The sequence below is a fragment of the Haliotis rubra genome, unplaced genomic scaffold (genome assembly GCF_003918875.1).
Source record: "Haliotis rubra isolate DU_JTF1 unplaced genomic scaffold, ASM391887v1 Scf289, whole genome shotgun sequence".
NCBI lineage: Eukaryota > Metazoa > Mollusca > Gastropoda > Lepetellida > Haliotidae > Haliotis > Haliotis rubra.
Window position 1 is genome coordinate 989622 of NW_025766956.1, and position 16807 is coordinate 1006428.

The following is a 16807-nucleotide window of genomic DNA, read 5'->3' on the forward strand; positions in this document are numbered from 1 at the left end:
GTGAGCTATCTAGAGCTGTACGTACTTAGATATCTGGTGAATGAATTCTTTTGTTAATAAATACCACGCAGATACAGAAGATTTAACGTCTGTTATTTCATACATGGCTACCTACCACGTCCTGTGGGCGTGATATTTAAAGGCTTTGATGTTATTGACATGTTAGCACAATTACATTGACAGCAACACATGGATTAGAATTTTCCTTTTTTAAGTAAGAAACAAATACCAAATTTATTATCTTATCCAAAATATCATTCCGAATCCATATAAAGCTATTTTATGATATTTTGTATTTGTTTGAGTTGCATTGTAGCAGTTGGTGGTATAGCATGAAAACGGTATTAGGATCTATACCGAAACGTCGCCATTGTTAAAATAAAGAAGTTGATCATCCATAGAGTTTTGTCCTTTGATATTTTGTAGACGAATATTTCGCTTTTCGCTTTTCAAGTTTAAATCTAACATAGTTTCGTATAAGATATATAAATGTTACAACTTTTAATCCTCTACGCCATTTGTCTTAGAAGCAATCAGCTGGTCTTGTGACATATTAATGCGCTACACTCACGTTGCGAGACAGGTAGTTTCATACACTGATGGTATATCCCTTCCAGGCTATGCAGATTTGCAGTTATGAACAAATATTTTCGTGGATGTCGAATTATTATTTAACAATCGGTTTTACAATTTCGTTGCATTTACGATTCGATGAAGGTTGTAACACTTCTATTTAACAAGTGAAAGTGGTTTTCCGTTAGAAATTGTCACTGTTGAAATGCAACAATTAAACGTTCCATTCCGTTTTACGCACTCATTACTGTAGGTTCCGCTGAAAGGCCAGTGGTCTTCTCGTCTCTTCCCTGCAGGTATCTGATCTGTGTCTCCACAGACACATTGTACTCCCTCCCCGGCGTGAGCTCTGTGATGGTTGTGGTCCTGCTGTCTTTCCCTACAGTGAAATTGTTACGGATGCTGTCGCTAATCACAGACACTTCATATCCGGTAACAACGGAGGGAGAAGGCGATTCCCAGGTTGTTGTCATTGTGGTTGTGTTGTCCACTGTGACATTGATAAATGTAGGTTTAAGCTCGTCGACTGAAATAAGGAAACATATTCTTGTCACTACTGACATCTGATAGACACATATCATCGTCACGTATTCATACAAGATAATAATGTAACTAGTCTAAATAAAATCAGAGAAGCCGCTTCGAAGTCTTGGCCATTAACGATCCTCTTCAGGGCATACTTATAGCTATTCTTATGGAATACAAGACTGTTCAGCAGATGTCGACTTCATCATGCTTAAAAGTACATTTGGTTGGTTTCTTTACAATTATGTGGGACTTTTCAAAACAAATATCTTCAGTACACTTTGCCAAAATGTTACTTTAAAGAACAAATGAAATTTGTGTGCAATTATACAATATAAAATGATAGCCTCGCAACATATGTATTAATATAAGCACACTACTTATTCAATAGAAGTTACTGACAGTGAAAATGAATAATGTTTGCAATTCCTCACTGCTGACACAGATGGTGTCCCTTCTGTAGAAGCCCAGATCACACCGACATCTACCACCGTGACAGCTGGCGTCGCCATCAATACATGTGTCACTCTCTGTGCATGTTTGGTTATAGCCAACCTCTGGAATAAATGATTCAGCCGTTCTGATACACCAACCATAGAAGGATACAGTCAGTCGTCTCTCCGGTGAGATCTAATGTTGTAATCCATGAATATTGGACGACTGGCAAGGGGGTGGTTATCAAGATGTGGCACGAAGGCAGTATCAAGTACTTCCTGTTGATAACGTCGACCATTGAGTGTCCCAGGTACTGTAATGAGGCCTTACAGACTCACGAAACGCAATATGACTTTCATCAGACCAGTGGATCCCTACGCTATGTCCTCAAGTTGAGGGTTTCTCGGAGACCGCACCACGCCAAGCGTTCCTGACTGTACATATCTTTGTTGCTGATTAGGGCCATCGCTTTCTCGCCTTAAAACTCGGCCGCGAGACAGCGATAACACGAGACGAGAAGGAAAGCGATGGCCCTAATCCATGGTGGCTGATTTGGGCCATCGCTTTCGCGCCTTAACATTCTGAGGCGAGAAAGCGAGAAAGCGATATCACGAGACGAGAAAGCGATATTACGAGACGAGAAAACGATAACACGAGACGAGAAAGCGATAGCACGAGACGAGAAAGTGATAACGCCAGACGAGAAAGCGATAACGCGAGACGAGAAAGCGATAGCGCGAGACGAGAAAGCGATATTATTGCGCGAGAAAGCGATAGAGCGAGAAAGCGAGAAAGCGATATTACCCACAATTCAGTCCTGTCTGCGTCCTGGTTTTCAGTAATGTTCTTGCCCATGAACTTGACGTTTAGAGAATATTAATACAGGTGTAGACTTTCCTTTGGCATGCTATTTGAACGTAGTCATATCATGCAATAGTCATATCGTGAAAAAACGGAAACATTCATTTTTTGAAGTGACTAAGGGAATTACATATTTTATGCCATGACTGAATGCGAATTGTCTTACCAAATTAATGACACCAACCAATTAAATCATGATATTGTGTGACCAATGTGTCGGAAGTGTCAGATGAAAGGGCGGGGCCTATGACAAATAAGTCATTGTGATAAGTATCTTTTCATGGTGAGTGGCCAGCACTAAGACAAGCTAATACTGTACATTTAACTACATCAAAACCATCATCCTAAAATAAAAACACTGCAACACCCTACCACATTAAGTGATCGAGTTGCGATTTATGCCGCTTTTAGCAATATTCCAACAAATTGGAACTTGCGTTTCTTTTGCAGCTCAGTGTATTACATATACATCACATTCAGAGAGCTTAGAAGTATGTGACACTATAAATGAGCCGTATGCAGACAATTCTATAATAATTATCTGTTCTCGCTGTCTGGCTATAGGTGGAGGAATTAGAAATGAGGCATGGGAACTTAACCATTTATGTTTATGTCACTTTATTGTATTTCAGGGTGATCAAAATACAGCTGTAGTTTCTTTGAAATAATACAGACGATGAAATTTATTAACTGAAGATCTTCACCTACATGAACCCAAATCGGTCCTACCCAAAGATAGAGGAGACGCACGTGACAATAAAGCACCTTGGTACCTCAATGTAGTAACAGAACAATTCCACAGTCAATGGTGTAATCTAAGCAAATAAAATGCTGCAGTCAAACGTTCGTCTAATCAAAGCTGAAAATAGTACGCAGTTAAACGCTGGTCTAGCCATATAGTGAACTTCTCTGAGTGGCATTTAGAAGTTGGTTTGCTGAACAACGGGGAAAGTTCAATGGATATACAGCTTATTTATTATATTGTAAGCGACGTTTTGGCGTAGCTACTAACGCCGTTATCAAGCAAGTGATTTACAATACTGCAGGAAAGGCTAACATATACATGAGTAAAGTTTGTTCAGTAAGTCGATTGATGATTGACGCAATAGAAATGGCGTATGATGAAGCCAAGTGTCCATGTCATATTACTCCGTAAATAACAACCGTTTGCTCTGTATCGTGTTTATCTCATATCATACATAACATCAATAAAAGCCTGTTATAAATATATTATTGAGACTGTTTCATTGACATATGTATGCAGAAAGTTGATGTGTAAAGCATTCCGTCTGTGATATGAGGACTGCCATCGTTACATATAATACTGATTTACTTATCTCTAAACGGTGCATTTATATACAGAATATATACACCTCAAAGTTCCTAAATTTCAAAGTTCCATTAAATATTTCGCTATCCAGCTTTTCGGGAATCTAGAAGAAATTTATGCCAACGAAATTGCTCAAACACTCAAACATTGTATCTTATAGAATTTTGTTTACTACCTCAGATTTTAATGTTTTAAAAAACTTAGCAAAGTTTATAAATGTTATCTTTTCAACTATAACAAAAGTTAGACAATAGACATGTTATACCAACAACTGATTTTCTACAATATATTGTTATACTCCGCCGCCATTTTGACTGTATGAAATAATTGATGTGTGTGATATGTACTCTTATACCACCATTATGTTTGTTTCTAGAAATCAGGGCCTGTTTTATGAGTCCTGTTTTTCACTGGACTAAGCCACACATTTGCCTACTCCCCATGTTACCTGTGAAGATCCGTGTTAGATTGGTCTTCAGCAACTCATGCTTGTCGTAAAAGATGACTAACGGCATCGGGTGGTCAGGCTCGCTGACTTGGTTGACAATGTCATCGTAACCCAACTGCGTAGATCGATGCTCATGATGTTGATCACTGTATCGTCTGGTCCAGACTCGATTATTTACAGACCGCGCCGCCATATAGCTGGAATATTGCCTAGTGCGGTGTTAAACAACAGACCAACCAAACCAACTCCCCGTCGGGCTTTATTGCATTCAGTGATGGAATTTTATACACCCTGTGCCTTTCATCTGGTCTTTTAATGTGTGCATATTTCACACATATATATTTCTACTATTATGTGAAAAAGGTATTGTTCTAAATGTATGTGCCGTATATGTCTGTCTGTCCCCATATCCCAACTATCGACTTGAGACAGTGCCACAAGTTATCCACCGACGTGATAGGTGTGTTTAACAAAAGTAATAAAATTATTACTTGGGGAATAAAGCACTATATCATAAAACACCTGTATATTGAAAATAATTTAGTTTAGATTGGGAGTTGAGAAGTTGGACGTAAGAGGGTTGGGAAGTTGATTGCGTATAAGTACAACTAAGTAAGTGGTGTAAAGTATTTGTGACTTATTGTGCAGAACAGTTAATCTGTTGCTGATAAGCTAATAAGGAATCTACTTAATAGATGAATAGGGGTTAAATGTTAAAAAGTAGGGCTGGGGAGGCAGGGTACGGTGTTTATGTTTTGGTTGTGAAACATGCGGTGTGTGGCCTTGACATTGTGAGTTAGTCTGGATAATCGAGTTTACACTGTAATGTGTGGCAGGATAGGGATGTTTTAAAGGGTTTATTCTGAATTTAAGGGTTCCTTTTTTTGTTTGGTGTTTTGATATTTTGTTTTCAGACCCAGTCTGGTAGTTATTGAGTAATTTGGTTTCTTCTAGTAACTACTAGCTAGTAGGTACTAGTCTTTGCACCTATGGCTTTTTTTATGTATTGTAAGGAGTTTAGTTGTGGATAGAGAAGGACAGGAGCGACTCACTCCAGTGTGTACATGATAAATGTTTTCTAGATGTGTAGGAGGGTTTATTTGTCTGCATCCAGTGAATGTCACCTATTGCTCTCATTCATTCGATTTGAATCGAGGTGAGGTGAGGTGAAATTTGAACGTCGATTTCGCTCATATGACGAGAATCGATTTGACATGAGTTGACCAAGTTTTTATAAACAAGATGATACGGGTAGATAGTTCCATATATTGAACGAGTTTCAACGAAAATGTCACGAAAGGCTAATTGGATACACCAATCAGCTTTTCAAAACCTATGCGACCACGTCCAGCTGTAGCCTTTACTTTACTTTTATTCTCAAACGACCACCAATGGTGGTATAAGAGTACATATCACACACATCAATTATTACATACAGTCAAAATGGCGGTGGAGTGTAACAATATATTGTAGAAAATCAGTTGTTGGTATAACATGTCTATTATCTAACTTTTGTTAGAGAAAACTTGGGGGAAAAGATGGGTTTTGATAGATATTTTGATGGCAGAACGGGTTTGAAATTGGCGGACCAAAATGTCGCTTACATTATAATAAATAAGCTGTATATCCATTGAACTTTCCCCGTTGTTCAGCAAACCAACTTCTAAATGACATCCAAAAAAGTTCACTATATATTGCTAGACCAGCGTTTAACTGCGTACTATTTTCAGCTTTGATTAGACGAACGTTTGACTGCAGCCTTTAATTTGCTTAGATTACACCATTGACTGTGGAATTGTTCTGTTACTACATTGAGGTACCAAGGTGTTTTACTGTCACGTGCGTACCTCTATCTTTAGGTAGGACCGATTTAGGTTCATGTAGGTGAAGATCTTCAGTTAATAAATTTCATCGTCTGTATTTATTCAAAGAAACTACAGCTGTATTTTGATCACCCTGAAATACAATAAAGTGACATAAACATAAATGGTTAAGTTCCCATGCCTCATTTCTAATTCCTTCACCTATAACCAAACAGCGAGAACTGATAATTATTATAGAATTGTCTGCATACGGCTCATTTATAGTGTCACATACTTCAAAACTCTCTGAATGTGATGTATATGTAATAAACTAAGCTGCAAAAGAAACGCAAGTTCCAATTTGTTTGAAATGTAAGTGTTATCCACCATTCCATTAAGAAGGAATTGAACTGATGGCGTTATTCTTGAATCTGTTCATATATATATTGTAAAATCAGGCAGATTTGACGCCCTTTTCTCAAGATAATGATTGTTTACTCTTAACCTATGATGACGACATACCTCTCTTCTTTTGGACTTTGTACAGCGTATACATGATTAACAGCCAAACTATGTAATTATGATTTGTTTTTGTAAGGGAGAGGTGTTTATATAAGCTTATAGCTTGTTCACCGATCCCTATTCAATATAATTTGAATAAAAATATGTTTAAACCAACTGATGGCGTACAATATGGCGCCACAATAAACCTAAAACATGAATATTGCTCTTAGGTGACAAATATTTCAATTCACACACTCACTCAGTGATTTTATTTTAGGATGATGGTTTGGATGTGGTTGATTGTCTTAGTGCTGGCCACTCATGGTGGCCATGAAAATATACTCGTCACAGTGCCTTATTTGTCATAGGCACTCCGACACATTTGTCACACAACATCATAATTCAAAGAAAACCATAGAAAAGAACCAATCAGACTACAAAATTCGTAAACTTTTGGAAGCAGTACACATCAAGAAGATACGATCCGCCCTCAACAGAGATGAAGGATAGTACATTCCCAATGCCTACCATCACTTGATAAAGTAATCAATAATATTTCTTGTATACATTATCTGTTTCAATTCAACTATGTACATCAACCCCATTTATTGTATATACATCCACCTGGCTTCCTATAAGTTCTAATTCAGTCCTTGTATATCACCCTTCTGGCTTCCAATCAACTTACTCTATCACTTCTACAAGCGTTGTACATCAACCTCATTTATTGTATAAACAACTCATTCCCTATCTACCGTAATAACAACTCATGTATATATTCTCTCAATTTGTTACTCATGTATCACTTGCTTGACAATGAAATTAGAATCTATGTCGAAACGTCGCCTCCACAGAATAAAAGAAGCTGTATATCCATATAATTGTCATTATTCTTCATCAACTCAACTTCTAAAATGCCAATCAAAGAAATAATTCAATTGGTGGGTGTGATTAAGTTGGTTGAGACAATTCGAATCCAGTCATGTCATAAAATATGTAATTCCCTTAGTCACATCACAAAATGAACGTTTCCGTTATTTCACGATATGACTATTGCATAAGTGCAAATTGCATGCCAAAGGAAAGTCTACATCTGTATTAGATATTCTCTAAACGTCTAAACATACAACGCCATTCATGGGCATGAACATTACTGAAAACCATTTAATACTATCCAGAAATTACGAATGGCGACTGAGCTCCCGTTTGTAGTCGATGCTGCAGACAGCACTGAATTGTGGGCAATATCGCTTTCTCGTCTCGTCTATCGCTTTCTCGTCTCGTGCTATCGCTTTCTCGTCTCGTGTTATCGCTTTCTCGTCTCGCGTTATCGCTTTCTCGTCTCGTGATATCGCTTTCTCGTCTCGTGATATCGCTTTCTTGCTTTCTCGCCTCCGAATTTTAAGGCGAAAAAGCGATGGCCCTAATCAGCCACCATACATATCTGTACGGATTCCGAATTCCGACTCTGTCATCGCGGTCACTGTTCTTGACGAATCCTTTACAACACCAGAGGCCACGTGCCTCAACACAAGTATGGTCAATATTCAAGTTAACACCCATCTTGCGACAGGACATCCGCACGTCATGCATGTCAGTAACTTGCCATCGTGTAATTTCTGAAAGTAACGTCTTTCCATGTTAAAAAGTAAATTTTAGTGATGCCGTATTTCAAATTCGTTCAGAAAACGGTAGTGCACATACTGCACTCAAGAAATTGATACCCTACTGACCTTGGCGTTGTCCCTTTACAGAAGCATTACAGTATGCTAAGGTAAACTATGATCGCCTGTCTATTAATGCACACAAGTTTATGATAATCATTACTACGGAATATAGTACACAGAGAGAGGCGACTAAAGGGATCGGATAGTCTCGCTGACATGGTTGTTGCACGTGACCGTTTCTGACTTGCTAAGATAGATGCTCATAATGTGAATCACTGAATTGTCTGGTCCAGATTCAGATATTTACAGACCGTCATCACATCGCTGGAATATTGCTATTATATATAAAAACCAACAAAATGCATTTCTCTATTGTTTTTTTCCTAATCATTTATGAACACATTATTAAGCCATTGTTTCTGTGTCAAATTTCAGTAATCCAATGGAATTTTCAAAAGGAAATTAAAATATATATTCTTTTTACACGATTCAAGTTTTGTTTTCATCAAAGCAAACGATGCAACAAGGGATTAGGTTGAAATATGTTAATTGCTTTCGGACTCTAAATTGAAATAAATCCAATAACTTATATTCGATGGATACTATGTGCTAAAGGCTTGAGAAAATACTTCTAGTTCGAGGTTGATAAACCCCTGTTAAAGCATCGTTTCGAGTGACAGTATGGTATCCAGCTCATAGCATTACGCAAACCCAAAATAAACAGATCATTAAAACAATATAATCATATATTGTTCACAATAAGTTTTGTCACATACTTGTTCTGTAATCGTCACGGATGGAAGGTAGATTTTGAGACCTTCCATATCGGGTGATTGTTCGCACAAGAGAGACGTTATATATTGTTCCTTCTTCAAGACCAACAAACGTGTAGGTCTTTTGATCAGTGCTTTTGGTTTGCATCACCTCGCCACCTTCTGATATGTTTAGGTGATATATATCAGTGTAATTGTTGGCATCAATAGCAGTCCAGGTGACGGTGATGTTGTCGGTTCCTAAGGTTGAGGAATCAGTTAAATTTGGTGATAAAGATGTATCTGGAAAAAGACAAACACATACAGAAATATAGAGGAACAGAAAAACGTTCCTTCTCTATCTGGAGTGGGTGGTGGATGAGAGGGAGAAAACATATGTCGAGTATCCCGTTAGAGAAGTAATGTCCGTCTTAACCTGATCGTGATGCAGCAACACTGTAAGGGCAGATATAGAGACAGAAACAGTATAGGAGCATCCCATTTGAGAAGTTATGTCCGTCTTAAACTGATTGTGATATAGCAACACTGTAAGGGCAGATATAGAGACAGAAACAGTATAGGAGTATCCCATTAGAGAAGCTATGTCCGTCTTAAACTGATTGTAATATAGCAACACTGAACCCACAAGTTGTGATACACATTTCATTCCGTGATTTTTCTGCATCATTTAAAAACTTTCTGCTGTTCACATCGCGATAAATGATGATGTTTCTTTGAGAGGCATTTTTAGAAGTTGTAAAGATGAAGGAAAACCAAGTTCTATTGATAGTCAACTTCTTTAGTGCAATGAGTTTCGCTGTAGATACTAACACCATTATCAAGCAGGTGATGATAACGGTGTCAGTACCTACGTAACACCATGTTATCAGGAAGTCAGTATAAGGTGATGATAATCTCAGTGGGTGTTAAACCAGCTTAGTCCTAGTACACCGTACATACATATACAAACGTCGCATATCATTCTGAAGCACGACGGCAATAAACAAAATGTGGTACTTGTGCATGTATGTATGTATGTATGTATGTATGTATGTATGTATGTATGTATGTATGTATGTATGTATGTATGTATGTATGTGTGTGTATGTATATGTGTATGTATGTGTGTGTGTGTGTACGTATGTACAGTTATTCATTCATTTATTCATTCATTTAGTTATTTAATTATTGTCCCCCACGGATTTTACAAATACATCAAATTGAATCACAATAGCCAGAGAGAGTGAGAGAGAGAGAGAGAGAGAGAGAGAGAGAGAGAGAGAGAGAGAGAGAGAGAGAGAGAGAGAGAGAGAGAGAGAGAGAGAGAGAGAGAGAGAGAGAGAGAGAGAGTGTGCGTGTGCGTGTGCGCACATTTATGCTGTACTTACAACTGATACAGGCCTGACCGTTATGGTATCTGCCATCAACACACAGACACCTGGAGACAAGAGAGTTGCAATAGACGGTGTTATTATCGTCATCGCATTGGCTGGTGCTGCAGTTACCCCCATATACTTGCTCTGAAACATATATCGTCAACTGTTAGTCTTATGACATGCCCACTTATGGTGAAGGCGTGTACAACTAAATGCTATCGACACTTTACTCGGCTGAAGCAAAGCTGTTTAATGTGGAAATCTGGTTATGTTGTATGGTGCTGATGAATGTCGACAGACAGGCTGACACTCAATGCTGATATCACTTTATACCTGAATGTAAAAGTCGGTATTGTTTTCACTGAGTTTAATCTGTAACACATGACCTTCATGTGTAACTTTATGTGATGAGCAGTGAACTTATCAGTGTTGAATCACAAAAGACATGAAACTGCGATGGAAGTGAACGGATTGTGGTACTGACCTGTGTCGCATTATTATACTTTAGATAATAATATCAATAACATTCGCACATACTACTGTACACAAAGTGCGTAAGTAAGTGAGTATGGTCTTGCGCCATTTTAGCACTATTCCCGTAACATCACTGCACCAGTAATGGGCTTCATAAATTTGGATCCATGTGGATAATCGAACCCGGGTCTTCCAAATGATGAGAAATGCTTTAATGTTCAAGTAACCCTCAGAAAATCTCCGCAGGTAAACCGAATTAGAAAAATACAGTACCTTAACACTGGTATTGAACATATATCCTGCAAAACTATAGGTCTGATCCCCGAGCAAAGTTTCTTTAGCACAAGATAAATCTTTACATGTACGGGATATTTAGTTCTTATATCACAAGTATTTAGTTAGACTTGGCTCGAGCGGTTGACAAAAACTGGGGCTGTCAATATCACCATACATGTGGCAGATGTATCATGAAATGTGCCACCGTGTTAATATACACATTTATATCTATGTAAATTTAATATACCTTTTGGTATTTAAAACATACACGTTTGTCACAGTGCAACCCATCTTTCCCTTACTCTCAACATTGTATCCAGCACAGGTATTTGGCCCAAGGTGTCAAAATCAACTTATATCATCAAACTATACAAATTAAGGTATATAATAAAACGTTATCATATGTAACTAATATTATATGCGTGACAGAAAAGAAAGGTCGCCAAAATATATTACAGGCTTATAGGATTTGGGGCATGGCCCAGTTCTAGGTGTTTACACGGCAAGAGGGGAGGAGTCAAGTAACAATTTACATGAATTTGTCGAGGTGGGCACAGGCAACTGTGAAAAGAGATTTATTTAAATATTATTTAAAATACAAGTATATCATATCTTAACACAAAAACACATTTAATCTGACAGTGAATCCCCTCGGAAATTCTTTTATTCTTGATTGACAGTGAGACCTTCAGCCGAGTAATAAAACCATGAACCAAACATTCATTAATCTTGCTAATGCCGATAAGGGGGGTGGGGGGTGTGTTCTCATGTATCTGAATAGGACCGGGCGGTTTTGTTGTTATTCTTACTGATAACCCAAAGATGGTTCACCTGCAAAGGGAAACTGTTCAGAAGGGACTCTTCTACATTTTATACCCAGCCCTCTCATATGTTCCCGACAAGAGAAAACAGACATTTCATGACACTATAAGACAGTCGGTACAACGTTTTTACAACCGATTAAATATATGACAGGACACGTTCCAAGCAGCAAGTCATAACTATTTTGAGACGAGGGAAAGGTTGAGTAAGGGCTGTGAGAAAGATAGACTTAAACGGTATGGACTCTGTCCAACCCCCACTATACAAAGTTGAAGTACCATAAGACCATACTTCGCCTATTCAGTAATAAATCACATGTACGAAACCCGTTGCGTTATCTATCGAATCTGAGAGGGGATTTATCAGCAGTGAAGCAAACATCAGCAGTGAAGCAGTGACCAAATAACCAAAACAAGTTAACATTTATTTTCTTTCTTAAAGACGAAATGGCGACAGCGTCCCTTCGAACGTGGATGTTGCTATTTGACGGTGTTGGGACAGCCTCGAGCAGTATATATTTACAATGTACCTTTGACATACTTCAGGAATTATATAATTCTTCGCTAACCTCTTTTCAATCCTAAGACAACACTTTATTAATATTTATATTTTCGGCCCAACCACCCAAATTTGAAAAATGCACATTTTCCTTTAATACCCGAGGGTAACAATAAACTGCCCCTTTGATAGAAAACAAATAAATTATTATATTTTCTGTTCAAATGAACAATATGCAAGTGACATCATAATGACACTGACTTGAAAGTACATGTTTATACAATCATGAAAATGGTAACAAGTGAAATTTAAATTGCTATTATATAAATGACTAGGAGAAACGAAAGGTTATTGTAATCATGTAGTATGATGAAACATGTTCTTCGCTACGCTCACATAACTATGTGACATGATCGTTTGTAGCAGTATAAGTATGGTGAGCATATGTTTTGTCGAATATTATGGTAAATGGAAGGGTAAATTGGATATCAGTTTTGATGGATGAAATAGCGATGTATGCCGAGAGCATTGCTTAGTGTATAAACGACATCTGCGTCAGTTTGGATCTTTCAGCAAAGCATACATGTAGTTCTGTGAAAGAATTGCAACATCTTATTAAGACTTGACTTCGATACTCACTGGGGCGGTGGGGTAGCCCAGTGGTTAAAGCGTTGGCTCGTCACGCCGGAAACCCGGGTTCGAATCCCCACATAGGTACAATTTGTGAAGCCCATTTCTGGTGTCCCCCGCCGTGATGTTGCTGGAATATTGCTAAAAGCGGCGTAAAAACAAATTCAGTCAGTCAGTCAGTCAGTCAGTCAGTCAGTCGATACTCACTTGGTTGGGTCGTAGGCGATGTCAGTGTTGTCGGTGACGTTGATGGTGTTGACGCATTGCATGTCTGAAAATATAAAGAACGTAACGAATCATGTGGTATGCCATGTTGGTATACAGTACAAACTCATAGACAGGTTTGTGTCCACTGAGAAGACGGGATATCATTTTTTTTCTTTTTCACAGGAATATCAGGAAAAGAGACATGTAAATGAGACACGTTCGAGTAACTATATTACCCATCAAAAGTTTAGACTCACTAGTGTAAATGTAGCCACTTACTTCAGTCAACTGTTCTAAACTAGATTTGGCAAAATATTCCATACTTGTTAAAGGTACTGTTTATACATGAAACTCAGTGAAAAAGGCGAATTCTTAACAAAACACAACACCAAAACGCAGCTGTTAACATGCACGATATTAGACTAACAACTAGTCTCTGAAATGAACATATTTTCCAGAAATTCTTTTTAAAGTAAACATATAAATAAATATAATGAAAAGGATCCCTGGAAGCTGTGGAAATCTAGACTTGCCACATTTTCTAGACTGCGTGGGCTTTCTTGGATATATTTGCTTCAGGGTCTGTATGACAGACTAGTACGATATTTGCACATGCTTTTCAGCAATTTGATGCATGATCCTCTTGCAACCCATCTGCATAAGGTTTGCAGTTGGTTCCCCCAAGTTGTAGAGAAATTCATCTTCGATGCAGCCACATATATACACATAGCATATAGTGAGGTCTTTAAGTGAGTCTAAACTTTTGATGGGTAGTATATATGGTTGGTGAATTCGTTTAGTGTCATAGTTCTCTAAGTACTGGCAGTAACAGAATAGGGAACTCAACGTGGGCTTTGACGAAGGTTGCAACATCCCCTTTTCGCAACGTCATGCTTACATGTCATTTGTTACTGCATATGAGATCTCATTTAGGGATCTAAACTAGGTGACATTAAATTTATTTTAATGTTTCCAAAGCATGATGTATTAAAATATATCCACAATATATATGCGAGTTTATACACTTATGTCCTTACAAAAGGAGTCCATGTGTTGAAGGGACTTCGGTTATGTATTAAGTATGATAAATACATCATTGTGAAGTATGTCCATAGAGTAGTCTGATATTAAATATATTCTCAGTATTTGTAAATGCCACTTTGAAACATATGTATGGCAGCTCTTAGGCCCAAGAACGTTGTTGAAACGCACAATCATGATTATGGAATTCAGAAGCACAGATATACAATCAGTTCGGATAATCGAACGTACTATCATAGGTTTCTGGCACGTGTAAGGGACACAACTCCGCAGTGAGGGAAGGTGATCAGTATCTTAAGGCCTGTCAGCTTGATGTGGGAGGAACACTTGAAGTGAACGTGTGCATGAACGGATGCGATGCTGACACACCTACATGTAGTGACATTATCAGGTCGAACCAGCTACCATGTGTTTTGGCAGGAGTGAATGAGTGAATTTAGAATTACGCCGCACTCACTAATATTCCAACTATATGGCGGTGGTCTGTAAATATTCGAGTCAATCCAGACAATCTAGTGATCAACATCATGAGCATCGATCTATGCAACTGGGATACGATGACATGTCTCTCCATTCAAACGACAGGTATTGCAATTGATCTGTGCAGTTTTTCTCACCTTTTAAAAGGGATATGAATTAAGGACAAGATATCGAACGTAAAAACAAAAAATAGAAATAAACTTTTTGTTGTTATTGTATGCATGCCGAAGGGTTCAAAACAAATCAACCCACCTCCTTTACAGAACGTTTTAATGAAGTTACCTTCATGTTGAACATACCCAGAATTTACGATATTCCGACAGCTGACTAGTGTAAATTACATCATATGTTCTGACGTTCCCGGCCGTGATATTGCTGGATTATTGCTAAAAGCGGCTTAAAGCTAAACTCACTGACTCCAGCCAAAAAACCAGTAAAGGGTCATGGTGACATTTTAAGCCTCATGTCTGTGTCATCATGAAAGGTAAACAATCCGCCCCTGTTTATATGGTAGACAGGTATATCAGGAAACATTGCCATATCATTGTGACTTGAATCCGATTGGAATGATCTTGGTGTATGGTCAGGTGATGCCCGTAGGCTCAATATCACGTTCAAATTGAATGATGTCAAGGAAATTGTCACCTGGGGAATTGAGTTCGGACACTACAGAATTGTGTGAACAAGTGAACAAACAACAGACGTGATGAAGTTTAACGCCGCTTTCAACATTATTGCAATGATATACTTTACAGTCACCTGTTACAGAGAGATCTGAATGGAGGAGCTTGTCAATTCACCCCGAGATCGACTTTTCTCACTCAAGGTACGCAGCTGTTAGACATACTTTATATTGGCAGCTTGACTCCTGAAAGTTTCTAGGACTTCAGTCCTGCCCCACAACGAAGCACATGTGACGCATGTGGTCTCACCTTAGGCAAGTGAGTTTGTTCAAAATTGCCTCTGTCCACCCAGCAGCAAAATTGGGTACCTGGTATGATGCGATGGTAGTCTGAATTTGAACCTTGAGCGCCTGACAGGCGACCGGTTGTATTCTCCACATGGAGTGTTCTGTACTCGTTGACCAGAGGTAATATGTCAGCGCTTTGAGCATGCAATGTGCATGGATAAACGCGCAATATAAATGGACTATTATTATTATTATTATTATTATATTGTATAAGTACAATGGCTAAACATAATATTAATCTATTGCTGCAACCACAGTTTTACCAATGTGTATAGCGTATTATATCTTTTTGCTGTGACATTCCAATTTGAGATTACGTTGACTGCCCTTTGATCTTGTGTGGTTATTTGCTGATTTCGCTATCTATTCATTGACAGTGTGTCTGTCTTCCTCTGTGTTAGTCTGTTTGTAGTAATCCTGACAGAGTGGTGTAAAGCTTTTGTAATGTATTTTCAGTGGATTGGCCTTTGAAATAGCTTGTTAGCATTATTTTAAAGTCGGACGTCGACATTTAACCCAAGTTGTTACTCATGCAAGGAAAAACGCAAAGCAATTGTCCTGCTGTATTTGTGTCAACAGACAGGTGAATCCACCTCACCATATTGTCATAAATTCAAACTGTCTCAGGACACTAACTTGTCTTTATCATGTATAATATGTAAGCACTATAAAATAATGTGACATACCCGATATCCAGGGACAACCAGGAGCACCAGTAAGTAAAATCCAAACACAGTCATTGTGGAATTGGGCACTGCATCGAGTAAACACTGGACAACCCGTAAAACGTTATGATGTGTTTCAATGGGCAGTATTCCAGGTGTTTGCCCTGAATCTGCCGTGCGAGGTCTAGGAGTCTCTACGTCTGACTTCTGTGTGGGCAGGGTGGAGTCGCATACCCATCCTGTCCTTCCTGGTCCGGTTGAGATTGCTGTGCACTGTGCCTTAACATGACAACATGTAGCCACGCCCTCTGGCGTACTGCCTGTCTACATACAAGCAATCCGGACTGTACGTGAACCCAGTATATTTAACTGAGGTAGGTGTAAATTAGGACAGTCATATCATATAAAATGAGATGTCACGTGGTTGTTATTTAGTGACGGTTTAAAAGGTGTTTGTTTGTGGCAAAAGTC

General features: G+C 38.4%; 1 protein-coding gene across 1 annotated transcript in view; it reads right to left on the reverse strand.

Moving 5' to 3' along the window:
• The window catches only part of LOC124281747 (tyrosine-protein phosphatase 10D-like), a 35517-nt gene extending 18914 nt beyond the window's left edge, over positions 1-16603 (reverse strand). Inside the window, exons 1-6 of the mRNA XM_046717722.1 lie at positions 16358-16603; positions 13181-13244; positions 10286-10417; positions 8922-9200; positions 1533-1655; positions 815-1099 (exon numbers count right to left, since the gene is read on the reverse strand). Coding sequence (XP_046573678.1) covers positions 815-1099; positions 1533-1655; positions 8922-9200; positions 10286-10417; positions 13181-13244; positions 16358-16411 — 937 coding nt within the window. The 5' untranslated portion in view covers positions 16412-16603. The remainder of the gene's footprint in view (positions 1-814; positions 1100-1532; positions 1656-8921; positions 9201-10285; positions 10418-13180; positions 13245-16357) is intronic.
• Positions 16604-16807: the final 204 nt, after the last annotated feature.